We start from the raw sequence: 27524 nt of genomic DNA, 5'->3' as shown, positions 1-27524 counted from the left end.
AGTATATTAATTTATGTAAATCATATTTGTTTTTTTTCCCCAGGGTACAGGCCGTTATGCCATCTACATAGCCAACTATGCCAGTGGCAACGTGGGTCCTCACGCTCTCATTGAAATGGATGAGGCAGCGAGTGATCTTTCACAGGGCGTCATTGCCCTCTCCAACGTGGCAGAGCAGGCCGGAGTCAGCAAGCTCACTGGTGGGTATGAAGAAATTACTGTGTGTGTGTGTGTGTGTGTGTGTGAGTGTGTGTGTGTGACATAGACCATCACCCAACACTGCTGGACCTTCAGTCTGATTTACACAGACATCCTCAGAGGAGCATGTGCTCATTGTACCCATGGAGTCTGAAATATAGGCCTTCAGTACAGAGAGGGTGTGAGATGGGAGGCGAGTGAGGAAGAGTTGGGGAGGTGCCAAGAGAGAGAAAAAAAGAAAAAGTAAAAGATGAAAGAGAACATGATGAGTGTAAGGGTGAGAGAAGAAAGAGAGAGAGAAGTGTTAGTGGGCTCTTTTGGCCCTGTCAGCTGTTTACTCCAGTCAAAGTCACAGGGAAGCGAAGGCGAAGGGCGACACACACATACATCAGACCAGCTCAACAGCCCAGAGATGGCATCTATCACGGCCTGGTGTGGTTCTCCCAGATGTCAGAAGGTGTGAATACAGGTGCATTGACGTCACTATAGCAAAATCAGCTCAGTCATTCTGATCATAGTACTGTACATGCCAGAAAGGGAAACAGAGAGTGTGTTTTCTGCAGAGGTTAAATGTTGTTAAAGTTGACAGGAAGTTGCTGGAGTTATTTTACAGATTCATTTCCTGCTCCCCCTACTGATTGGTTCGTAAGGTGGACGTAAGTGACCAACAAAATCACTGGTGAGAAGCAACTTTCCACAAACCACCTAAAAAGCCAAATCCATCCATTTAAGGAAGATACAGTCCTCTGAAAACTAGCTGTTAACTGTTGTATTCCGGGTCCATGTCATTGGTCCGACAGCCCATTGGTTCAACATCCCATTAGTCCGACTGTCCACGGTGCTGAACGAATATGTGCGCTGCGACCGGCTTGAGGCGGAGCAGGCTCACGGCTGATGTGTTTGTCACTTTCTTTTTCATTTTAACCCACACCATGATCTTTTCCTGACCCTAACCAAGTGGTTTTTGTGCCTAAAAGTAACCAGACCTTAACCACAGGGCATCATGATGATTTTCGGAATGGACTTCGGAACAATGAGTTTAATATGGTCAGAACAATGGGATGTCGAACCAATGGGCTGTTGAGCTCTGCAAGCTCCCAATCACTTTACACTGGAAAAAGTTGAACAACATCAAAGCTACCTGAGGGCAAAATCTAGTTTGTTTAAGTGACTTAAAATATGTAGTTTTAACTACTCTGTATAATACCAATAGCAAAAATAAGCCACTCCACAGAGTTTATTGCAAAAAGTGGCCACTTGGTAATGTCATACTCTCAAAAAATGTGCACTGGTTCAATTTAAAAATTGAGTTAATCCTGAGTCTTTTATAATCTGACGAAATCAATTCATTTAGTACAACCAACATGATTTGCTTTGACCTTGAAAAACACATGTTGAACCAACTTAATATTTACCCAAAAGTTGTTTTGATATTTAGTGGTCAAACTGTTTTATTTAAGATACTCCAACTTATTTATTTTAATTTCACCCCACTCAAAAATGTTTTTGATTTTGACCAGCTTCTTAAAATACGTTGTCAACTGACTAAAACATGTTAATGAAACAAACATAATTTTTTTATGCTGAAAAATTTCCTAATTTTAAGTGTCATCCACTAACCCTATGCATCATTTTTTAGAGTATATAAACCGAAAAATAAAAAAATACCCTACTATTCATGGCAAAGTGCAAGGAATGCCCGCTTTGATTTTGAATTCAATGTCCATTAGTCAGACACCTGCCTTCAGAAACTTGAGTCCAAATGGGGGTATTGCACCAAGCAAGGCCACTCAGTCAACGAAGTTACTTCTAAAATAGCATGCAACAATTTCTCTGAACATTCATTAATAAATAGCAATAATCAATACGCCTGACTAATTGTGGTCAAAGGGGCTTAACTACAGTAGAAAAGCAATGGCAAAATAAATATACATAATTATCCCTTTCCTTTCATGACCCAAAATTGTGTGTAGTGCCAGACGTTAACTACACAAAAATGGCAAAGAAGTAATTTAACTATTTAAATCACTTTGCAAATATTAATGTGGCAAGCTACTAAAAAATGTAATTAAACCACTGGTTTCACTACACTCCAACACTGCTCTGACATCCCATCTAAGACTCGCACTGTATCCTATTTGCTGCAGTGTTTTTTTTATTTCTCTGACCATTTGTTGTATTTTTATTGTGTTCACTATTTTAATGCCTCCTGATGTCTTAAATATTGAATGCGTTTTATTGTTCTTAAAGCTGCTTTGCTGCATAAGCTCACGTGGGAAAATAAAGATTTGAGCTGCCATTTAAATGCTTCTGAAACTGAATGAATGACCTTGAAATAGATTCTTTACCTCACAAGCAGCACTGAAATTCATCATTGCACCTCAGCTCCCTTCCCTGGCTTGGATCAACACTTCACTTAACCCTGTGATGGATATTTGTTTTGGTATAGAAGAGGAGAACAATAAATGCCAAAATGAATGATTTCACCGTGATTTGTTTCTTTGATAACAGCGCTGCCTCTGCGGTCCCTCGCTTGTAACCACTGAAAAGTCCTTGACGCTGATGTCTGAGTAAGTTTTGGAAATGGGAGACGACTTTGTGTTTGAGCATAACAGAATCAATCTTCATCATCCGCGAATCTTTTTACATGCAGAATGTCATCTAAGCCACCAGAGGGGCAGAGTGAGCCGGCCCAGAATCACTGTGAATGATGTATGGTGGATGGCTTTGTCATCAAACTGCCGTTAATCAGAGCAGAGGGACAGGCAGTGAAGTTGTATATCTAATGGTTACATATCTCTGGAGAGACGTTAGTGGTTTATGGCCATAGGGGGCGAGTGATATTTGTCTGGACTGATGGAGCGGGCCAGTAAATCAGGAGCGAGTCCTGACTCACAGCACTGACTCTGCATACTGGAAGGGCAATCACAGCCCTTTCAACTCCATAATTAGACTCCACTGGTCTCAGATGAGACACTTTAGTGAGACACTTCACTTTATAGAATGTCATTGGAAAATCCTGGGGTGATACTGAGAGCGTATTGAACAGTCGCAAAGATCTTTTCATAAGGAAATTACTGTTAGCTTTTGGTTAACGCAGAAGATTCTCAGCGTGTGTTGCGTCTTTGTATTTGTTTGCACTTATACCTAGGTGTGTTTATCTGAGTGTCGGTGTGTGTGTGTGTGTGTGTGTGGCCCATCAGAGTCGGTGTCTGTGTCAGCAGAAAGACCTGCCCCAGAGGAAATGGCCTGGAAAGACAGTAATGATCTCTTGCTGCTCACTTTTGTTATGGTGCTGATCTCTCTGCCTCTGTTCTCTCTGTTGTTTCACCTGTCATGCTTCATTTTTTCTTCTAAAACAGTCTGTTCACCCTCTTTTTAACTGACAAATTTTCTCTTACCTTTAAACCTCATCTCTTTGTCTCTGTTTGTGCAGGGGGGCGAGGTGTCGTGGCGGGTCCGATTGTCAGTCAAAGCCTGTCCGATGTGTTTTGCGACAATGAGTACGGACCCAACTTCCTGTTCAAGAACAATGGAGATGGAACTTTTACTGATGTGGCGCAGCAGGCTGGTGAGAGGAACATGTACACTTTAACAAATCATGGCCTAAGATCAGTTAATTCTAGACACCCTGCAAAAACAATACACAAGGTAGGTATAAGTGTATTTATCTTGCACCTGTAGGTGTGGAGGACCCCATGCAGCATGGCAGAGGGGTGGCTCTGGCAGACTTCAACCGTGACGGCAAGACAGACATCGTTTATGGGAACTGGAATGGACCCCATCGCCTATACATTCAGCTGAATAATCGCAAACAAAAGTTTAAGGTGGGCCCAGATGTGTTTCCTGGTATTTGACAACTTATACAAACACCAACACGAACACAGTGGTTTGATGCATCACTAGTGCATTTACCTGCTCAAAATGTTCACACTCAAAGGTAAGGTGAAAAGGCTGCTGTCAGAGAGAGGAAAGGCTATATGAATAAGGATGTGGCACATACAAAAAAGTGTTGGAAATAGTTGTATGAAGATTAAAAACAAGGGAGATTTAATGCCTTAACACAGCAGTAGCGTGGCGAATAAAAATGGAAAATTCTCACCTGCTAATATTTTGCATCAAATTGATTCATACCACACTTCTTTAACAAAAAGGTCTTAATAGATTAGCCCCAGCCCATTCTTTAGAAAAAAAAATGATGGATTCAACATCATCCAGTGATGATAACCTTGTCCTCGTCCTCCTCCTCAGTCCACAAATTATTTTAGGTACATCCCATTTTACAAGGTGGAGAAAGAGATGGAAAATTCCACTGCCTCAAACTGGAGCTGAAGCTCTATCACAGCCAGTTACGGACATATTTTAGGATGCCGTGATAATATACAGGGTGCTTAGCAACAAAAATGATCAACAGATCCGCCCTGGTGTGGTGTGACGTCTGCTCCACACAACAGGATTGGTAGATTGGTTATTCATGGTGCCAAATTTACTTTGTTCCCCCAAAAGCTACATTGCTTTTTTGCTACGTGATATTCGCCTCCTGTGTGAAAGTACTCATGACAAAAAAAACCAACCTAAAGTAAGTGTTGCACACTTGAATAAATATTTTATAGTTTTCTTCCTTTACTTGTCTTGATCTGCAAAACACACAGACATGGCAGAACGTTGTTAGACGCTTCTGTCTAGCCTTGCTTTAAGCACTATAATATAATGCATGTGCCTGTCTTTTGTTTACCTCTGACAATTTAATAGATGATAATTAGCTTTCAACCAATAAATCAGAAACATACGTTACACAAAATATTACTGTTGTTCCATGTCATTATCACTGTATTCATAGTCAGGTACAAGTGGTTCAAAAGCACACCCAAAATATGGCACCATGGGGTCTCTATACGGCCCAAAAGTTATCTTAGCTGCTGCCTCTAACTGGATAACAAGTTACGCTAAAACACACTCAGCAGGAATAAACGGCCAACTCTCCCACCATCTCTATAACCTCCTGACGTTGCGCTACACAAGTCTTTATTTCTAGCCAATATTATATCGGCTTAGCTGCAAAACAGAGACATTGCATTACATTGTTACAAGTTTCTGTCCAGTCTTGCTTTAAACACTACAGTGTAATGCATGTGCCCTGCCTTTGTTTAATTACTGAAGTGAAAGTAGCTACTCATGACAAGACAACAAACAAACAACTAAGCCGGGCACAAATCGGGATGGCATGAGGAACAGAAGAGACGCAAGTAGAAAGCGCAGCACAGTGAGAAGTAATGCTGGAAACAAGGAAAGAAAACAGACGACCAGGAAAACACACACAAGTGAAGGAGTGTATAAACAAGGGACAGGTGAACGCAAGGTTGATGAGGAGCAGGTGAAACAAATCAGGGCGGGGCAGACAATCACTAAGGTGGGAAGACACACAAAGACAGGTAGTAAAACCAGACATGACACAAGGAGGGACCCTAAAAAATAAAACAGGCAATGGACAACAAACAAAAACTCAGGATCATGACACCAATGAAAACTGTTCACAGGTACTGTAGGTCTGTGAATAAGCCAGAGGGACCAGCACTCATTCAGTGTGTCCAGTGATTCCTCTCTCAGGATGGTGAGAATGATGCACAAGAGTTTCAGAGTGATGCGCTCTCTTCTTCCTCTTCTTCTCTCCGGAATCAATGTCTAATGAACAAGCGGCACAAAGACAGCAAGTCTCACCTATTAACTCTGTGAATCACGAGAGTTATCAATGCTAACGGATGGCTAGTGAATTAGCACAAGACAGTGCTGGCCCACTTTAAGGATTGAGTGGGATTCAAAGACGGATGGGTGGTGATTCACTCAATCTACGACGACGCACAACTCCTGTGAGACAGCCAGCAGTGTGCATGTCTTTGTGTGGTATGGTTAATAGCGGCAGAGACAGAAACGGGCTCAGCTGCGTGTAAATCTGCGGAGGTTTCGTGCTTGGTGATCTATCTGTCAGCACCTGCGTCTGCATCTTTTACCAAAGAGATAAATGTCACGGCAGACATCTTTATAGGGGTCAGATAAGGGGTTAATGTGTGATGCTTAGCCCAGAGACAATTCCATGAGCATGACACACACACACACACACACACACACACAGAATGCACTACAATGCACACACAAACACACAAAAGACAAATTGAATTAGCTTGCCGATGTTTTTTTTTAAAACCCAGATTGTTAAATCACGAGCCCACAACACATTTAAGACCCCTTTCCCCCACACAGACCGACACTCCTACTAGCCGTGTTGACCTTTGGCTTGAATAATGAAGCTGTTGTATCACTCCAGTAAACCGCTAATTAAATTGGGCTGAAACAGCAGCTTGCCTGGGTAGTGGAAAGTGCAGATTAGGCCTGTTTGTGCTTTAATTAAAATCTACTGCCAAGGTTTTCCTTGCAGTAGCTTCAACACATGCGCAAAAACACACCCGCATGTATACAATACGTATTTAAAGAGATGGAAAATAAGTTTTAATGTCTCAGTAATTGTGTACCAAGAGTAGGTACACAGCAGGAATAATCTGTTATTTACATTATTATTCCAAACAAATGGTATAATAAAGGACTATTATATCATTAATAATATTCATCTATGATATAAAAACATTGTTGGAAGAAATCTACAAAACTTATGAATATTTTTTATTTTATTTCTCAAACTTTCTCCTCTTTGATCCGATAAATCTCACGTCTCTGCTCTATAATAGTTTTGGTGAGCGTCCCTTTCTCTTTCCTTATGGCACATCTATTCATCCACCTTCCGATATAGTAAATGCAGAACTGTCCCTCCCTCCCTTGTGGCCCTCAGTTGGCCATCCCCTCTCCTTCACCTGAGAAGCAGAAGGTCACTGTGAGCCCTCCCCACCCTCAGCTTTATGAGCCTTATAATTAAAACAGGGAGTAAATACTGGAGGGAGTGAAGGGCTGCTCTATAACTCTTCCCCGACTTATCACCGTGTCACCGAAGCGAGGAGATATCCGTTACTTTCTCGTGCAAAAACTCCACTGCTGAGGAGACTTTTTTCGGGCAGGAGAGCTACAGTCCACTTTTTTGATGCCAGACAGTGTAAAAAAGGGCCTTTGTTCTTTTCTTTAGGCTTTAGACGACACTACTCTTAGCCAGGGTGACTTACAGTGAGTGAGGGAGCAGATGACAGATCAGCGTTTTAATTCAAGGACTGATTATTGATGGACGTGTTGTGGAGACTGAACTTGTGACCTTCAGGTTATGAAACCGTCTCCCTAACCACTGACTCAGCTCACATCACCTGTTCACATGTGAAACTGAAAACATCGGATGCAAGCCATTATAACAACAGGTTCTACTGAAAATCCTTGGATACAGATGGTCTCTGGTGTTCTGCACAGTCAAACATCTTTCTCTGTAGATTTGTAGTAAACTTGAGCAAGACACTGAACCCCTGACTCTTCTGGGAACTGCCCATTGGTTCGACAGCCCATTGTTCCGACCATATTAAACTCATTGTTCCTAAGTCCGTTCTGAAATCATCATGATGCCCTGTGGTTAAGGTCTGGTTAGGTTTAGGCACAAAAACCACTTGGTTAGGGTCAGGAAAAGATCATGGTGTGGGTTAAAATGAAAAAGAAACACATAACACATAAGCCGTGAGTCTGCTCCGCCTCAAGCCGGTCGCGGCGCACCATACGCCCGCCACGAGCCGTTCAGCACCGCGGACAGTCGGACTAATGGGATGTCGAACCAATGACATGGACCCGACTCTTCTGTGGATGTGACAGATCAGAACAAAATACCCTTTGTTCATGGCCAAATCTTTCCAATATGTTGTCATCAGCATATAGAGTAACAAAAATGACTTACTGTACGTTCACAGAGCGTTGGATTATTACTAAAAAACCCTAAACCTTGCCCGTACCAAGCGTCAATATCCAGGGCTAAAAAAAATTAAGCTAATGCAGAAGTGCCAAAAACTGAAGTTCTTTAAATGACCACTTGAGTTGGCTCCAAAAGTGAGACATCCTTGTTTTCAATTGACATCCATGTTTAAAAAAAAAACCCCAAACATTTTCATTCCCAGCTCGTCAAATACTGACACTTTGTCATGCCCCTTAGCATCCCATAGTGACACACAAGACAACCTTTAATGTATCTCTGTGACATACAGCTGAAACATGTTGTAACACATGATCAATTTTGTGAAACGGTTGTGGTTAGGTTTAAGCAACAAAACTACTTAGTTAGGTTTAGAAAGGAGATCATGCGTTGGATTAAAATAATGCCCCATTTCCACCAAGCAGTACAGTGTGGCACAGGTCAATTCGGTATGCTTTTTTTCCCCGCATTTCCACTGTGAAAAGTTGTGTATGGTACCAATGGAACCGTTCCGTACCGTCCCCATTTTTGGTCCCCCCTCTGTTGGGGTACCTAGCACACAGATCCGGTACTAAAAGGTGGATCTGTGAACACTGCAGTCTGTTGATTGGTCAATAGCGGACAGTCACTCTGCTCAGGGCTGAGTTGTGGCTGGTTTTGTAACCACTGTTCATACTGTGGAGAATTTTACATATATTAGTAAATTGTAACTATAAAATGGAAGGATGTTTTGCTGCCTCTAACAGCAGTTGTAGACTGAGAGAAAAAAAAACTTTATTCACTTGGTTGAGTGCCGGCGACTTTTAAGGTAGAACATTTACTTGTTGTGTTACACACCTTAAATTTCACCGTGACAACTTTGACCATTACTTTAAATTTTATATGATGTACGCTTTTAATATTGAGTGCATCTCCAAGCATTTTAGAATATATATTAATTTCAACAGGATTATGTGAACTACATATATCCCAATCCTCACTCTGAGAAAAAAAACACCAACGTTGCATAGCATCGTTCCTGTGGGCTATAGTAACACTAAACCCCCGAGCTAGCCTGTTCTGGTTTGTTCTGAAAATGACGGCGTGCAGCCTGTTCTGTGGATGATAAACGAGGTGCTGACTGATAAAGAAGGAAATACAGTAAGTGCTGGATGAAGCAGTGAGTGACAGCAACCTTGCCCACATTTAAGAGTACTGTTTGCAGTGGAAACATTAAACGGACCCAGGGTCTAGGTACCATGTCTGAAAGGTTACTTTTGGTCACCGAAAGTGTTTGGTGGAAATGGGGCTTAAATACGCTTGTTACATAACAATGATGTAACGCTGTGTAATTACATCACATGAGTATCGGCAGTGTGCAACAACTGTACATAAATTAAATTACACATCACAACTTCGACACAACTGCGGTTCCTCCCAACCTACATAGACTTTCTCGCTCTTAATACTATGTCATTTGCTTTCAGCTTCAAGTGTGGGATGGGATGAGTTTATGTTGGAGTTAGATAAAAGCCTGGTGCGTCTCATAAACATGTTAAGGGCTGCCTTGGGCATCGACATCACACATACCAAGGGGTGTGACAAAGCGTCAGTATTTGCCGAACTGAAGAAAAGAACAGGCTGGTTAAAATGCCCAACTTCACAGCAGTAATAAACATGCTTAAGCATATTTAAGGTGTGGCTACTCTGAGTGACAGGCTGCCTGTGAGGCGTCATCACAGTCTGTGAGTCAGATCCACCCTCTCATCTAAATAAGGTCGCCACTGATCACTTCTGGCTCCAAAAATCAAAGACAGCAACGACCAAAATGCCAAAGTTGATGTTTCAAAATGGAGTCCACAGACCAATGGGTGGTGTCATGGTGACTATGTCCATTATTTTTATACAGTCTAAGACTCTAAATAAAAAATGACAATAATAAAAAACAAAATAGAATTATATGAAAGAAACCAACTAAATTAGGTGTGACGTAAATGTCCTTATAGACATATATGTCATGAGTGTGGCAGTAAAGAACACTTCCTGCATGTGTTTGGCATCTGTACATGTACACATGTGCGTGTATATGTGTGTGTTTCACTGATGTACCATGTGTTCACTTTTTTTTTCTCAGGACATAGCATCCCAGAAGTTTTCCATGCCATCCCCGGTTCGCACTGTCATGGTTGCTGACTTTGACAATGACAACGAGCTGGAAGTCTTCTTCAATAACATCGCCTACAGGGGCCCCTCCGCCAACAGGCTCTTTAGGTACTCACACAGAAAAACACAACACAAACATATACATACATACACACACACACACACACACACACACACACACACACATATAAGTATGATAGTAAGTTTAATAGCACTTCGATCATGAGCTTAATGGACTACTCTTGTGTCTTGATTTAATATTCTAAAACTGGGCTTGGAAGCTGAGAAGAATTTAAAATTCCCAGCCAAGGATACTTATCTAGTCTGGCATCCCGCCTCCTCCTCCACACATGAATGAATCTTTCATTAAGACAGTTTTAGGTCTCTTTTTGGCTCACGGTTTGGCTTCCTCTCTAGATAATATTAATGAACTCAGCTCTCAAATGCAATATATGATACATATCAATTGTTGGGACTTAATAGTAGAATAAACCCATCCTGTCTGAATTAAAATCTGATCTGGCATATTTTTCTGAACAGGATGCAGACGTCATGATGAATGTTGCCATGAGCTGGTGGGTCAATTCATACTGAATATCAATAATCAGTGTAAGCCCCAGAGGTTTCCTGGATCACAATATTCCTGCAGGCCAGGTCACTGGAGGAGAATTTGTCTTTCTGGACACAGGGATGTCCGACAGGGGTCACTGCTCCGCAGCCCCTGGCTCTGCCGTTGTCTAGTGTGAAGATGAATCAGCTAATTTAACTCTGCTCTCTGGCACTGGAAAAAAAAAAGCTTAAACTATTGTGCTCAAGATAATTAATTCAATACAGCTAATCAATATTTAGCTGAGCTGAGGGGTTCAGCAGCCAGGATCAGCACATTAGTGCGCTGTGAAATGAAATTATAACTTGAGGAAACTTGGATATCGAAATGCTTTGTCACTAAAGGTAAAGGCACTTAAGGTAATGTGCGTAATGTCTTTCTGAAGACAGTTAACTCAAGGGCACCTTTAAAAAAATGATAACTTTTGACCAAAGCGCTTTATAGAAACTGAAATATTGCAGTTATAAAGTGATAATTAAATTAAATAATATGATGAGTAAATAAGAAATAAATTAAAATCAATATGAAACAGGTTTGGGGGTTCTGAGCCTGAAAAGTCTGGGCATCAAACACCTCATGTTTTTATTGGGGGTGTGGGGACAGATGCACATGTTCTAAATATTAAGGGTTAAATTTCTCCTGCGTCCCACCCTGAAATCCACATCTATGTATTCCCCCATCTATGTGCAGGCTATGTGAACTATCTATATTGTGCATAGAATTGAGAATAAAAAAAAATACGACCTCATTGTTAATAATTTGTATAAAATATAAATGCCATGACAAATAATAGTGGGTAAAAGTAGCAATACCACCTGGCAAAAATACTCCATACAAGTCTCCATTCAAAATAAAAAATTAAATATTACTTAAGCATTATCACTGATGCATAAAAAGCAACATTTTGATGCTGTAGCTTGTCAAAGGGAGCTAAATTTAACTACTTTAAGTACTGTTGGGTAGTTTACTTTATAACAATTATTTCTTGAAAACTTATAACATATTTTGTATGTACAATCTTAATCTGTAGACTAACTTGTGACTGTAGTTGCCAAATATACTGTATGTAGTGGCATCAAAGTACAATAGAGTATAAAGTAGCATAAAACCAAAATACTCAAGTAAAGTCCAAGTACCTCAAAGCTGTACTTAAGTACAGAGCTTGAGTAAATGAACTTACCTTCCAACACTGCTTATACAGTATATAGTGCCGCTGGTATTAATATTTTACAGTGTTTTGATGAGTAATTGCTGTGATGTTGATTTGATAGGGTGAGCAGGAGAGAGCACGGAGACCCTCAGATAGAAGAGCTGAATGTTGGCGAGGCATCAGAGCCTGAAGGGCGAGGAACCGGTGAGTGTGACGGGACAGACAGCTCTAAACACTGCAGGAACAAGCCTCATGTCTGCTGTTCCAACATCTTACCATTAGATGGCAGCAGAGCTCCACTGGGGTTTCCTCATGTGCTTTATTAAAAGAAAATAAGACCTGTTCCACATAATTAGTTCCATGACTGTGGGGACATTATGTTTCCCTGCAAGAGGGTAATAAATGTTATGTAGGCTGTTTCCTGAACTGTTTAGTTGCATCATTGCTGTGATGGATCTCCAGGAGCTGTTGCCACGGACTTTGACGGTGATGGACGCCTGGAACTGTTGATCTCTCACGGTGAGAGTGCAGCACAGCCGCTCTCTGTCTACAAAGTCAACCAGGTGAGTGTGAATGAGACATCTTAGAAGCTTAAAAATCAGTTTGACACTCATTATAGTGTAATCTTAACCTAGACCTTCCCTCTTTTTTCTCTGTCTGTGTCTTAGGGGGCCACGAATGCCTGGCTGCGAGTGATTCCTCGAACCAAGTTTGGTGCTTTCGCCAGAGGAGCTAAAGTGGTTTTGTACACTAAAAAGAGCGGCCCACACACTCGGATCATTGACGGTGGCTCAGGGTACCTGTGTGAAATGGAGCCTGTCGCCCACTTTGGCCTTGGTAAGTTTTTACTTCAACAAGGACACAAAACAGTTGAAGGGACTGAACCTGTAACCTCATAGTGTCATCTTTAGATTGCATGTTTTGTTTAACCCATAGCCTTGAAGTAAATTATGTTTTTTTGTTTTTTTTTTACAATAATCTAAATCTGGGAATAGCAGCAATTCATCAACCTTGAGTCATTAGCCCTTTATATACAGAGATCACGCAATAGGGCCGCTAGGAAGTCTCTTCTCACCACCTTTGCTTTTTTTTTTTTTGCTGCTGTTCTTCTTCTTTGATTTAGCGACAAACTTGCTACTAGCTGCTTTTTAAATCTCCCGGCAGTGCGTTGCACACATAACACGTGATCCAACATCACACTTGTCCCATCCATGGTCCTGTCCTGCCAGTGGTCCCTTTTACACAAAGGTCGATTTGGCGCTGTTTCTACTTACGCTGCCAACTTAAAGGCGAGACAACTCTATACCCCCATTCCGTGATCGTACCTTATATAAAGCTGGTGAGGTGGAGTAACAGTGTCACATTCCTGTCTTGAACAGGCTATGTAAGTGGGTCTACTGAAACCAGCATATGATTGGCATTTTGACTTGATAACAGACTTCTTGAGTGATGATTGATGAATTGATTAACCCTTTCAGCACTGGGTGAGAGATAGACAAGAGAAATTAACAGAAAGAAAACTCCATGTGGAAAGCATTGTTTTAATACCTTCAGCCTGATTGGACACCCATGGGAGACTGGAGGACAGGTGCAGCAGCTGGACTCGGGCCTGGTTTCTGAGGAACCAGCTCCTTGTCTCCCTCTGCCCTCGTAGCAGTGTCAGCTGGTGGTCATCTAGGCCTGGGAGCTCTTCTGCTGCTTCATGGCTCTGCCCTGTATCAGGACTGTCGAAACACAGATCAACTCTGGAGGCCCTACATTTTAATTCAACTACTCATAACACACCCAAAGAGCAAACTCTTTACACTGTGGCTTCAGGACAGACCTCTTGCAAAAAGCATCATGTGAGATACATGCCTCAGCACTAAATGAGGGGGTGTGTTACACAGAACAGGTGAAATATTCTTTGGCTCTCAGGCAGCACACCTGCTGAGCAGCTCACCATCTGGCAAGGTAACTCAAGATCTGTTTACATTAGAAATGCCACTTTAATTAAGAGCTGCAGAGGCCCTCTGGAGAGGGGCTTTCTCTTTGCCTGATTAAAACAGTTAATGGAGAGAGGAGAAGAGAGGAGCGTGCCGCCCTGTCAGTGAAAGACAAAAGAAGGAGAAAGCTTCATGACCCCTCGAGAGTCACTAAAAGGACACATGAATGTCCCTCTGTGTGTGTTGTGTCTGTCCTGTATGTCTGACCAGGTAAGGACGTCGCCACCAATGTTGAGGTGTACTGGCCAGACGGCCGTTCATCAGCTCGACCCCTGGAGCCTTCAGACGTCAACACAGTGCTGGAGATCCACTATCCAAGAGATGAGGAGGAAGTCACTCCCACTGTGGAAATAGAGGTACAGCAGTGAGTCATAGGAATCCTAAAGTCTCATCATCTCAAAGATCGTTAGGCTCTGTAGAGTTAGCTTAGCCGTTATGCGCAGAGTTGGGAAATGTCTCCTGCTTGCAGTGGTAAGTCAGACAGGTAGTTTAAGCTTTGCACTGAGATGACGGAGCTCAAAGGAACACAGAGTTAGTGACAGCTTGCTGTGCTGCCTGGTTTGTGCCAATTAAATTGAAAATGTCTTTGGAAACAGGAGCACCATATCAACTGACATGATGTGTGCTTTACCTGCTCTTATACATAATTGTGTGTTTAAGAAAATCTCTGAGTTATAGTCTAGTTTTCAGACCTTGATTATTTAAGTTTAGTCAAATTACAACACAGCAAACCTGAGATCAAGAAGAGCTCTAGCAGCTGCTCTGAATTGCGCTCATATGACCCTTGTTAACACCGTTAGCTCTGTCAGCACTGTTGCCTTTGCTTTTGTTAGCAATGTTAGCGCTGTTAGCTGCCGGCTCAGCCACTTGCATGTTTAGAGCCGTGTGCAGACAACCTCTGAATCCTACACACGATCTAAGTATCATATTGAGCTCCTCTGAAGGATTTGTTATTCATGTGTCTAATCACACTGACTGTGTCTTACAGTGCGGCCATGGGTTTGCTCTGAATGAGAATGGCCGCTGCACAGGTAAGTTGCACAGACGTATCTGTTGACCATTCTATGCTTGTATCCTTTTTTTAAAATCAAGACAAAAAGTGTGCTTCCTTCCCTCCTCGCCTCCCCCTCCCTTAGATAAAAATGAGTGTACCCAGTTCCCCACTGTGTGCCCCTCTGACCGCCCCGTCTGCACCAACACCTATGGCAGCTATAAGTGCCGCGCCAAGAGGAGATGCAACCAGGGCTTTGAGCCCAACGATGATGGGTCAGCCTGTGTGGGTGAGTGGTCCTGGCAGAGTCAGGGTAGACTTAGCTGGATTACCAAGCTCAAGAGAACAAAGGAAGCACTGCCAGAGAATGAGATGCCTTAAGCTGCCTTAATTACTCTGGTTTTGAGTCAAGGCTTAGAGGTGCTAACATTCCTGTGACCGTGTCCCCTCTCTGCACCCCGCTGTCTTGCATGACTAACTCCTCCATGTGAATGAGCTCTCTTTCAGCTATAAAGAGGCAGATGTTGGCTTACTTTTCCCTGCCCTCTGTTTCGCCTCTCTCTCTGCAGCCCAGGTGGCTTACTTTGGGGGGACGCGGTCTTCCGGGGAACGCAAGCGTTCCGGCCTTTCTTTCTGGATGCTCCCCGTCTCTGTGCTTCCACTCATCTCTACCCATCTCCAGACTGGACAACTGTAGCCATCACTGTCCTCTCCCCTTCCTAACTCTCTCCACTGCTAAATGGGGATGTACAGAAACTCTTGGAGCAAACTTTTCGCTGAAAGCATCTACTCCTTCTTCTCCTATGTGGATCTCTGCTATCTTTTTCCATCAGTTATTTACAGCCTTGCCCTCTCCTCACCGCTGCTATGTGTCACCTCTTGGCTCCCGGCCCCCTCTGGACTATAAAGACACACACAGGGAGCATGCTCGCTGGGAGCTACGGGGTTCAGAACTAAGTGTGTCACACCCGCAGAGCCCTCACGTCATCACCTGGCACTTATCTTAGTGGGACCTGAACTGAGGCCAAGTCAATAAGTGGAGCTGCAGCGTATAAACCACTGCACATACAGTACAGCAGACAGATCTACTGGCTCCACAGACCACATTCATTAGAGACACGCTGAGACCCCATCTGTATCTCCACAATGCCATGATGTTAATCCTTACAATGTCACCGTCATTCTTATTATGGGCTTACTGGGATGCTGAGGAACACCAGGTCTCCAGCTTTAGGGCCTCTGTTTGTTTGTGTGTGTGTGTGTGTGTGTGTGTGCGTGTGCATGTGTGTGTGAGTGTACTGTGTCCAAAGAGGCAGCAGTCGGGTAGCAGAACATATGCCAGACCATCTGTCTCCAATGGCAGGTTACATTTTGTTACCTATGAATAATACAGCAGCACAGTGAAGGATATAAACACACATGTATGTGTGAGTGAGCACAAGCATAGACAGGAGCAAATTAAAATAAAAATCTAAGTACAGTACTAGCTGGAGGGTGTACTTAAAACATACTTTACTAAGCAATTTTTAAAATCATTTGCCACATAACGCAAAACTGTAAATTTTAAAGCAGCGTCAGCTTACACTATTAAACGCTAACATTAACAAATTTAGTATTTATTGCTTATTTTCCAATTAAATTCAAATAAAAGGCAGGTAATAAGAACATAAAGACACAAGGAAGAGGATGTGGATTTTTATGGACCATGATTTTTCTTGAAATGAATTAACGTTCTAGAAAAACACCTCAGCAGTTCATTTAATGTAGCACTGGTGATGTTTTTACATGTTTAAGCACAGACGCTGGAAAGATGACTTGAATCTATAAGAAGTTATTTAACAATTTTTGGCTCTATTCCCTACCCTTTGACAGACATATTTTTCACCCTAGGAGGGTGAAATTTGGCACATAGGTCAAGTGTGTGTGTGTTTGAACATGTGTGTTTGTTTTCATGAAAAAAAATGGCTTAAAGGGGATGTGGCAATTAGGGTTTGCATGGGTCGTTGCGGCTTATGAATATTTGCTTGTAAAATCATTTGCCCCATAAAATGACTTTAAAGGATAAGGCTGGTGATTTTCCATACTTTTGTTATTGTCAAAAACTCACCTGAAAAAGGCAAAAATGGTGATGCTTTGGTGCATCTCTTTAATTTTTTTATGATTACATGAATCAGCTGGGTGCTGTAGGTTTGTTTTTTGTTTTTGTTTTTTAGAAAAAATGACTCAAACAGGAGTTAACTGTGTGGATTTTTTTTATTGTGATTTTGTTGGAATTTATTTTGATCTGCAGATTTGGTGTGCTATTTGCAGCAGTAGGATGGTTTACATCAAAATAAATTACAGTACCAATATTCACTGTAATGAAGGAACATGTCAGTGCAACAGCATGGCTCACTGATGTGTTTTTAATGATGGTAAGAATGGAGGTCTGAGGCACAGAGAAATAAACTCTTGTTAGGAGAGTCAATTTATTGTCAATCATGGTCTTTTTAAGAGATTTGTTGACAACAGAGGTGGGATCAAGTCATTTTGCAAGTCTCAAGTCTTAGCACTTAAGTCCCAAGTCAAGACAAGGAAGTCTCGATTCAAGTTTTGAGTTTTGAGTCCTAAACAAGTCATCATGTACTCTCCCCAACTGTAATGCCATTTTAACATCAGATTAATAATATACTACATTTACAGAATCACTTTTCAATCTTTGGGCTATGTATCAAGTATTTTCGCGTCAAAAGACTCAAGTCAAAGTCTTGAGTCTTTTTTGATTTTGACAAGTTGAGTCCAAAGTCAAGAAATTGTGATCTGAGTCCAAGCGACGTGACTCGAGTCTACACTTCTGGCTGACAGTAAGAAAAATTTCAATATCACCAGACTTATCCTTTAAAGTGTGAATATTAGCTCAAAATATTTATTTTTAATCATTATTTGACACCCTTTCACAATTAAATGAAATAAATATCAAGGAGCAGAGACACAAAGATGAAAGGAAGAAGGTGTGGCTATTTAAGGGACTGTGATTTTCTGAATTAAATTAAAACAAACCTTTTTTGGGTTCACATAGCATTCATGGTGAAACCTTCAATATATTATAGTGCAGTAAAATGTATAAAGCACGTGGAACCTTTTGTTTTTTATTCATCACTACAGACGTCATTTTTGTCTTGTTGCCACGTTTCTTAAAACTTTTCAGGAAATTAATACATTTTTGGCAGAAAAGATGACCAAAAAGTGAAAACATTGTCAGAAGATGTTGACAGCCTGCTGACTGACAGATTTTTTTGCTTCCATATAATTCTGCTGGGGAGAGTCAGCTCTCGTCTCAGCAATCCCACTGCAGAAACTACACAACACCACACAAGCATCCTATCCAGAGTTAGACCGCGATCACCGTCATAGCAGAGCTTAGATTCATCAAGTGCTGGCGAGTGTAGTCCTCCAGAGTAGTGGCTGTGTGTGAGTGTGTGTGTGATTCATGGATTTCTCCCTATTCCCTCATTGAGGCAAGTGTTATATATTTTTGAAATATTTGGCCAAAAACCCGCGCACATTCCATTTAAGCAACAGCACCAAACTGGGCCCCTTGACATCAGTCCATGAGCCTGCTAATGAGCTGGACCCAAACCACAGATGCCACCTGTAAATATCAAACATTTCGGCTGAGCCTTAGAGACTTAACTTATTTCTCTCTGAGACATTTTTAATGAAAACTAAGAGGCATCGGAGCATGAAAAACTAATAAACAAACAGTGATGGATGTGTTAAAGCAATTAAAACTACTCGCCACGGATCTCTGCTGGATCCACGTCGACGATGTTGTCATGCTCCCTGTGTGAGCCAAAGACTCTGCAGAGGAGAGAGAGACCGAGGGTTCAGAGAGATCGTGTCCAGTCAAGTCAAACATCCGAATGTTTGCTCAGAAGTGTTCGCTAACAAATGTGTCAAAGAGGTTCAACTGAGGTTGCTGAAAAGATTGTAAGGTCAGAATGGAAACTTTTTTTTTGGAGTTTGGATCATGCTCTGTGGTCGGACTTGAACGGATGTGTGAGCTCACAGTTTGCATGAACAATAAGATCCACAAGTGTTTATCAAAATTGCACGCTGGTGTTTTTGACCCTATTTCTCACATTCTCCTACTTAATCTTCACAATCCTTAAAAAAATGTAGTCATCTATTGTCAGAGACATGGTTGTGTGAATCCAGTTTGTATTTTTTCCTATACACATGTTGAAATGGTGGCATTTCAGCTGATTCTGACGTTTGAAGATTGAAGATTGTTGGCTATTTGACAAGTCTCATATGTACACGCAATATGCAATCAAACATAGAGTCTGCAGTATATACTGTATCTGCTCTGCCCATTCAAACTTGTAGGGGGGTCTCTGAAATCACACTCAGTTCAAGATATGAAACTGGAAACTGGAGTTTATTCAAAACATGAGGCAATGCTGAAGAAAATAAATGAAAACACAATATTTGCAGTGAGGGATTGCTTCACTCAACAACTTTGGACATAGCTGGAGGGAGAGCTGCATATCTTTGGGATACACTGGAAGTAAATGATTTCAGAAAGGTAGAGAAATGGCACAATCATCAGTAACTACAACAACAGAGCAGACTGCACTAAGAGCGAGGTAAGCTTTTCACTCTGTGTAATGTACCTTAACAGCGTCACTGAATGATGTCCAACGACCTGCAGGATGGTTGCATTGTGTATGTGTGTGTGTCTGGCACAGTCACTGCCACGGCATTGTTAGCGTCCCAGAGGCTCCAGCTGTGTTTCTTTCTGCTGAAATGAACTGCAAGTGGAGATGTCCCTGTTAAAAAATAAAACCTGGAACACAATGCTCAGTGTGTGTGTTTCAGGGGGAGTTTGGACCAGTGTGTGTGTGTGTGTGTGTGTGTGTGTGGGCATATGCTCCATGTGGAAAAATAATCCAAATGCCTTTTTTTTGCATGCTTCAGACCACTACTCACACAATGTCCCATAAACGGCAATTGCACAATGTACATACACCACGAAGTGTTCACAGAAAGTGACAGAAGATCAGATATACAGCAGGAGGATATGTTAAGAAAATATTTGCACTGTACGGAAATGACCAGAAGAAAGGAGCGGAAGGAGACGAGAAGAAAAAGCTGCATGAATGGCACACTGTAGCTGCCATTTCTTTTTGGTTTATTTTCTCTGTAGTTTTGTAAAAACGACATTGTCCTTGATGCAACAACTGAGCAGGCTGGAGTAGTGCAGTGTGTTTCCAGGCCAGTGCAGGCCTAATGCTAACAATGCACCGCGCTTCATTGCAGTCTGCGATCAAACTAATGCTTCATCATCTCTGCCTACAGTGCAATTGCCTCAGCACATCTCAAGTCATTTGATTTCAATTTATTTGACTAATATCACTGTGCCTGAACACTAAAACAAGTCAATGACATTACAGATTAAGCTACTTCAACAACCACTTGAGCATGAATGGCATCACACACAACAGCTGGCTGTTAAGTAGACTGTAGGTTATTGTAATTGCCGCTAATTTCAATCCATTTTTTATTAACACGTCAACTATAATTGCACAAGTGATAATAACGCATTATTAAGTGCATTGTAATTCATTCCTATTCTTTACCTACAGGGTCACCAGAGGCTGGAACAAATCTCAGTATGCAATGGGCAGAAGGCATACAGTTTTTTATTGGCTATCATTTGTGTCCATCATGATAATGTCGTACTCACTGGAATAACTGCTAAAGGCTGGGAGCGTGGCCACATTGCTGCCCGAAGTCAAGTGGAGAACCATGAGTGGTCAGATGATCTGTAAACAAGCAAATGGTTTGGCCATTTTATCTCAACAATCCAAAATGCTGGTAACAGAAAAAAACTGTGTGCAAGCACAAATGTGGCAAGTGCAGCAGGTCAAAGAGAAACCAGGAAGTCAGCCTGTAATGAATATTTACAGACAGTTTGTGCCAACTCAAGAGATTGTTTTAAGCGTGTGGTTGTCTGACCCCTCGTCTTCTTTTTAGGGATGTTGCTGTTTCCAGATCTCCGCAATGAACTTAGTGACTGTGATGTTATAACTGCTTTTTTAAGACAAAAAGGCCAAACTGCAAACAAAAGAAGACTCCAATCCATGTGATTTACAAAGACAAGAGCGTGCAAATTCTACAAAAGCTGTAGCACATGGGTCAGTCTGGATGTGAGGCAGGAAAGCTAACCACTGAGGCATTTTATTTTACCCTAATGTAAAAACAAATGCTGCCTTGATTGAACATTGTTGATGAGGCGTAGTCTCTAATTTGCGTCTTGTGCTTTTGGCCTTGTGTTTGTTGTCAGATGTAGAAAACAGAAACAGATCCTTGATCCTTGTCTCTGCAGGATCCTCGCCCTCCTCCTGCTTCTGTTCAACATTTAAAAGCAGTTATGAGGGCAGCGACTGGCACAGCAGCGACAGATCTAAGAGGACACACAATAACCGCTGTTTCACAATTAACCAAAGTGATCAGAAGTGACAATTTAACTGGAACCACACGTTTCCAGCCTCGGAAGCTTAACGTTGTGTTTTTATGTCGCATTCTGGGCTGCACTTGGGCGAGGTCCAACAGCAAACACAACACAAGGGCTGTCAATCACGCTGAGGTTAAATAAACTGAGCGGATATTTCTGCCAAAGCCAACAGGCAGGGCGGCGGTATAGCAGGGGGGAAAAAAATCGATTTAAAGGAGAGTCTCCAAAAGCAGGCTAAGCACAATAAATCATGTGTGGCCAAAACACAGATGGACAAATCCTGCAGTTTCCACCATGTTCTACCTCTCTTCAAAGAGCGACTCAGCACTGTGGCTTTTCACGGCAGAATTTCAAAACAAATGTTGAGAATCAGATCCGCACACAAAGGCTCTGTGTGTGGGTGGCGTATTGTGTACAGAATGTTTTGAAGGGAGCAGTAGCACTGAATCTTTCCGTTTGCTGCATCACAGTGGTTTAATGCGCAATCATAACTCACCGTGATCTTGAATTTGGGCAGATGTGGATAAATGTTTGGTGGGCCTGAGTGAGCACAGCCAGAATTCTGATGCCTCATGAGACTCTGCGGTAGACTGCCAGAGCTAACAAATTATCCTATTTGACTGAATCCCTGTTGTTTTGTTGGTTCTTGTTGAGGGGACTAAACTAAATGTGTATCTGTGTTTGATTCCAGTCACAGACGGCTGTCAGAGCAGACTATAAGAGTGAACATCCTCCTCTAATGTCACCACAGGCCCCACTTTCCTTCAATGCCAAGCGCGTCTCCGGAGGGGTTTCATGTTTGATGCATTACATGCAAGCACACAATTGTAAACTTCACTATAATGACTTCTCTGCGTTTGCCAGGCACCGCTGCCAGTCAAAATATATCTGGAACACCAAGGCAGTGGTGGGATACTGATTTTCTGTCATTCGCAGGAATAAACATTTTAACCAATCAATACCAGAAAGTGACTTTTTTTCCTCTCCTGGGCGTTCGTGACTGAGATTGAAAAGAAATTGTGGAAAAGGTAAAGCAGGCCACTTTTTCCTGTTTAGAGAACGAGGAATGAAAGAACAGGAAGGGCGTGGAGGAAGTAGAACACACAGAGAAAGTGTCGTGCGGCCAAGGAACGAGGAATTTTAAAACTTGGAAACTCAAAACAATTGCGGCAACAACCTGTAGCAGGAGGTGGAGGAGGGGGAAGATTTTAAGCAACAAAGGAGGTCTGTGTAGAGGGAGAGAGTAGCCTGTTAGCGTGAGAGTGACCTTTCCCCGCAGGTGTTGAGATTTTTCCTCACTCCTCTGCTGTCTTGGAGAAAATATCAGTTCACTCTCACCGCTCCTCCTCTGTCTCCACTCCTGTGATCAACACTAAGCCTCAATATCTGCCAGAATGTTATCGCTAATTTTTGGCCTTATGAGCAGGCTATGATGGATCTACTGTACACCTCTTATACACACACGCTCACACGTACACACAGGTAGAAAAAGGACAGTCATAGAAGTGTTTTTAAGGTCAGTGGAGATCCAGGGCTTAGCCTTAAAACCTCTAATTAGTCTGAAGCTATACATATAAGCATTATTTAGCCTCTTCTTAGTCTTTTAATTATAATCATTATTTCAAACACACTCTTGCCTCCTTCAACACACACTCCCTGTCCACTTTCTTGCTACACATGTACAAATTAATACAATTCAGCACAACAGACGAGCCACAAATTCTACATTTAGGAATATTATTAAGTTCAGTTTTTGTTAACACTGTCATTGAGATGTTTATTTAACTGCATGCTTATTAGTGAGGTCATAGGGAGGGCATATGTTTTGTTTTAATTTTTGTAGGGTACATGTTAAGCAGGGGGTTCTGGGGCCCTCTCCCATGAAATTCTGAGCATTGAACACTTAATTTCCTGCATTGTGGTGAAGTTTTATGCACCAATGTGTGCCTTTTCTGCATCAATTTATTGTGGAAATTTCTGTCTATATGTGATTCTTCGGTTTATCTTTTTATAGCAGATTGCAACCATTGCTTCTGAGATTGTCAAGATTGCCAACACCTACTCAACCAGAGAGATTAAAAGAGAAAAAAATGACTAGATTTTAGCACTGATGTACAATCACATTTAAGATTTTGCATAGGAGTACAAACCGAAAAACTGAAATATTTCAGAGCTACGGATGCAGAACATCCTCGTAATCACCTGCATGTGTTAGAGGAGAAGTGGTGGACCAGACGCTACTCCATGAGCCTGTTTAGACCTGGTACTAACATGCATTTTGGTGATCCGAACACAAGTGGACAGCAGTGACACATCGCTGTTTACACCTGTGCATATCACACATCTCAAGCTGACCACTTGTGTTCAGTTTTCATTACTGCCCTGCACACATCCACACTTCCGCCAGCTGCTCTGTAGCATGCTTGCTAGTCACGTTAGCGCTTGTGTCAGTACAGTTGGAGATATTGCTGTCAACAGAATTCAACACGTCTCCTTCTGCTGGGGCAAAACAAAGGGATGGTCACGCAACACTTCATTCAACTTAACATAAAACAGAGCATAAGCACTGCCACTGAAACAACCACCCAGGGCTGTTTCAAAACACTCTGGGGGCCCTAGGCAAGAGGCACCTTGGAGCCCCCCCCCCAGGATACCAGTGAAAGTATGATACCAGTGAAAGTATCACGGTTCTGATTAGTATCACGATACCACAGCAAAAGATAAAAAGATAAATCACTTTTCTATAATACATCAATGATATTTCAATATTCGATATTTTGACTTATTCATACTTCACAAACAGCATCAGTAAGTGATTAATATGGGGGGGGGGGGGGGGTCAAAATAAAATAAATAAATAAAATAAAAATCAACCAGCCACCCTCCTCCCCTGCCAAGTAAAGAACAGTCCCTTCATAAGTAAAGAACAGTCCCTAAAGTGCGGTGGCTCGTTTCTCTGATACATCACATACCTGTGTGCCGCCATGGCTCAGCTGTTCAGGTATTTCTTGGCAGTCATGAAATCAACAAAGAGGAAATTATTGGACCTGGAGCCGGACTTCCCCGTTACCGGTAAGCCTTATCTTCTGGCGTATTTGACAGGAATACGGCGTCTGTGACCCCCGTTCAACCCACAACTGGCAGGATTTGCCTTTCGTTTCTGCTGCTGGTTGAAATCTGTACTTGCATAGCGTGCTGAGTGATTTGTTTTTTTGGGCAAGAGGGTGAGTGTCCATGCACAACGGAGCATGGACACTCACCCTACAGCGCGGGTGGCAACCAATCATGTGGGACATGGTCTCAATTTGCATGACGCGTGAAAAGAGACAGAAATGCTGTGCAGTCCCGCACAATGCGGGATGTCTGGTCACCCTACTTAGCCACTCGCCAGCAGCAGCTAGTAGGGGGCCCCATTAGGAGGTATTCCAATGTGTTGTCGTTGTTGTAGTGTCTATAGTGGTTCCATCATATTGTCATTGATATGGACCAATGTCAGCTGTCTCTGGGGACCACCTTCTAGCTCGGGGCCTTAGGCAATTGTCTAGTTTGCCTGTCCGGTAGCGACGGCCCTGCAACCATTGTCGTCGGGGATGTATCAGGACACATTAGTATTTACACTACAAAAGATATACGGTTGAGTGGTTTGAGTAATCAGATCTTGGCATGTCTTGGTGGTTGTTTACACTTGTATTTAGCACTGTCCACTTGTGATCAGATCACCTAAAGCACATGCTAATACAGTGTCTAGACAGACTGTGTCTCTCCATGTCCTCACCCCCAGTGACAATGTTAGAGTAGACCTACAGATGGCGATAGTTAATGAGCAATAGAAATGATGCTCCATTGATTTGCCGGTCCAGTAGGAGAGACTGAGGGGAAATGACACAAGTTGAAGTTATTTTAAAAACCTAAAGGATTCTGGGCTTCAGAGAAAACATTTGGGGCTGGAGCCCCAGAAGCTAATACCGCCACCTTTTTCACAGGTGCAAAAAAAAAAAAAAGGAAATCTATGAGAAATTATTTTTGGCCACCTGGGGGCAGTGCAAACAAACAAATAAAACACCCCACTGACAGTGTCATCTTTTGAAGCTGATGTACACATCTACCAACAAAACCAATTTGGTGTGTACTAATGATACTGACCTTTAATTTCTTAACCATCAGTCTCGAGGAGAAATAGTCATTATGCACATTTTAATGCTCTCTTTCCTTTGGGTTCTTGTCCCCGTGGTGAACTTACGGAAAATTTGTTGTTGATGAAGACGGGTTGATTAGTTGTGGAAAATTATGTATTAGTCATACACTCACGGCAAATTTCTTTGGTCAGTGGAAGTCTTGTTGTTTACAGAAATTCACCCATTTGTGTAGTTATAGTTTCCAGTTTTTAGTTTTGGTGGTACTTGGTATAAAATAGATTTTTTTTTTAACTCAAACTTTGTTGATCCTCAAGGCAAATTTGTCGAGCATTTAAACTGGAGACTAGTTAAACATAGTGTTCAAGTGCAAACCTCTTAAATTTCAGTTATGATCTTTAGTTATACTGCCTCTTTCAGGTCACACAGAGTAATACTGAAGCTGTACACTTAACACACAACACTCTAGATAACTGCTTCTCACATTCAACATATGAGCTCAAAAGGTGATATCATCTGTCAGTGTTGTGTTTCCAACTTGTTCCGCTGCCACCAAGTGGCCAAAGCATCTACTGATTTTATCCCACAGTGAGATTTTATCATTTGCTTGACAATAACATGATTAAGACTAAACAGATGAAATGACTTAACATGGATATGTAACAAAATCACTTTACATACCAGCATAGACTGTTGTGTTACTCAAGCAAGTGTGATGCATTAATGTGCAACAGAGCAAAACAACCAAGTCCAGTGGGGGAAGAAGTACTTCAATGGTCAGCAGCTGGTGGGTCCAGGTCCAAAAGTGGGTTGTGGGTCTATTCTGAATGGACCGCAAGTGACTTGCAAATGTGTCATTTGGAAAGAAAACACACTGTGCGTTCCAATACCAATACAACCATACTATATAGTGTGCCAGAAAAAAATTTAGTATGTCCCAATAAATAGTATGTGAAATGCAGTATGCCTAAAATCCCAGGATGTTCTACTACATCCGGTCCAATTTTGCAGAATGCAAGCCAGCATGCTTTTCTGCCTTTTCTGACCCACAATCCTCTGCACAGTGGACGATACATCACAGCAACTGAGCTGCACACAGATGACAGCTTCAAAGCTCTTTGACAGGAGACTGACAGCTCATTGAAATCTTTTAGAAGACGCAATGACAGATGACAACGCATTCAAGTGACTGATAACCAGTCGAATTGTAACAATACAAATATTAATTATTTAATTGAATTTAAAAAATCATAAATATAACCAATTACAAAAGGACATAGAATAAGTATTAGATAACAATGACAGAAAAATACAAAGACTATGTCATTTTACTAGCGTGAATATAATATGTTAGCATCTACAATGTATGCACTTATAACTTATTGGAAAATAACAGCAACAGAGCTCTCAGGGTTGATCTCAATCTCTGGTGATCTCGGCAAATGGTGTTTTGTTTTATCTCCAAGGTAATATATGAACAAGAAGGTCAAAGACCTAATGTTATGAAGAAGTAGTATGTCCTGATTGTGTGCAGTAAATCTCCAACATAGAGCTTTTATTTTGAAGTGTTGTTTCCTAGTGTAGAGTGAGTGACTAACGGACAGTTTCTTAACAGAGACAGCAAACTAGCTCAAAGACATGGTCAAACGCAAGTATGTCGCTGAGTGTATTAACTTGTGTGGACCTTGAAATAATCACTTTGAAGAAATCTGGACCCCGTGGCTGGACCGGTTGGAAACCACTTACTTAGATACTTTATTTACAGTAAAAGAAGAAATACCACAGCGTAAGAGTATTTTGTTACAAGTACTGCAGTAAAAATATTACTAAAGTAAAGGTGCATAAGCATTTATAGTAGTAAAGTTCAAAAAAAGTGTCAAACATACAGTCTAGGGGCCAGAACTGGCCTGCGAAAGGGTCAAATCCGGCTCACT

General features: G+C 41.8%; 1 protein-coding gene across 3 annotated transcripts in view; it reads left to right on the top strand.

Moving 5' to 3' along the window:
- crtac1b (cartilage acidic protein 1b) overlaps window positions 1-22411 on the top strand; it is a 33801-nt gene extending 11390 nt beyond the window's left edge. The window contains exons 5-15 of one of the 3 annotated variants that reach the window (XM_049601019.1): window positions 44-200; window positions 3635-3769; window positions 3883-4025; window positions 10197-10333; window positions 12104-12186; window positions 12445-12545; window positions 12651-12819; window positions 14178-14323; window positions 14956-14998; window positions 15104-15247; window positions 22155-22411. In XM_049601019.1, coding sequence (XP_049456976.1) covers window positions 44-200; window positions 3635-3769; window positions 3883-4025; window positions 10197-10333; window positions 12104-12186; window positions 12445-12545; window positions 12651-12819; window positions 14178-14323; window positions 14956-14998; window positions 15104-15247; window positions 22155-22177 — 1281 coding nt within the window. In that variant the 3' untranslated portion in view covers window positions 22178-22411. Of the gene's footprint in view, window positions 1-43; window positions 201-3634; window positions 3770-3882; window positions 4026-10196; window positions 10334-12103; window positions 12187-12444; window positions 12546-12650; window positions 12820-14177; window positions 14324-14955; window positions 14999-15103; window positions 15248-15527 lie in introns of all 3 variants that reach the window. The other 2 variants (XM_049601018.1, XM_049601017.1) reach the window with 2 other exon arrangements.
- The last annotated feature ends 5113 nt before the right edge of the window (window positions 22412-27524 follow it).

This window comes from Epinephelus fuscoguttatus, linkage group LG16 (genome assembly GCF_011397635.1).
Source record: "Epinephelus fuscoguttatus linkage group LG16, E.fuscoguttatus.final_Chr_v1".
Classification (NCBI taxonomy): Eukaryota; Metazoa; Chordata; class Actinopteri; order Perciformes; family Serranidae; genus Epinephelus; species Epinephelus fuscoguttatus.
This window is presented reverse-complemented; position numbering and strand designations above follow the sequence as displayed.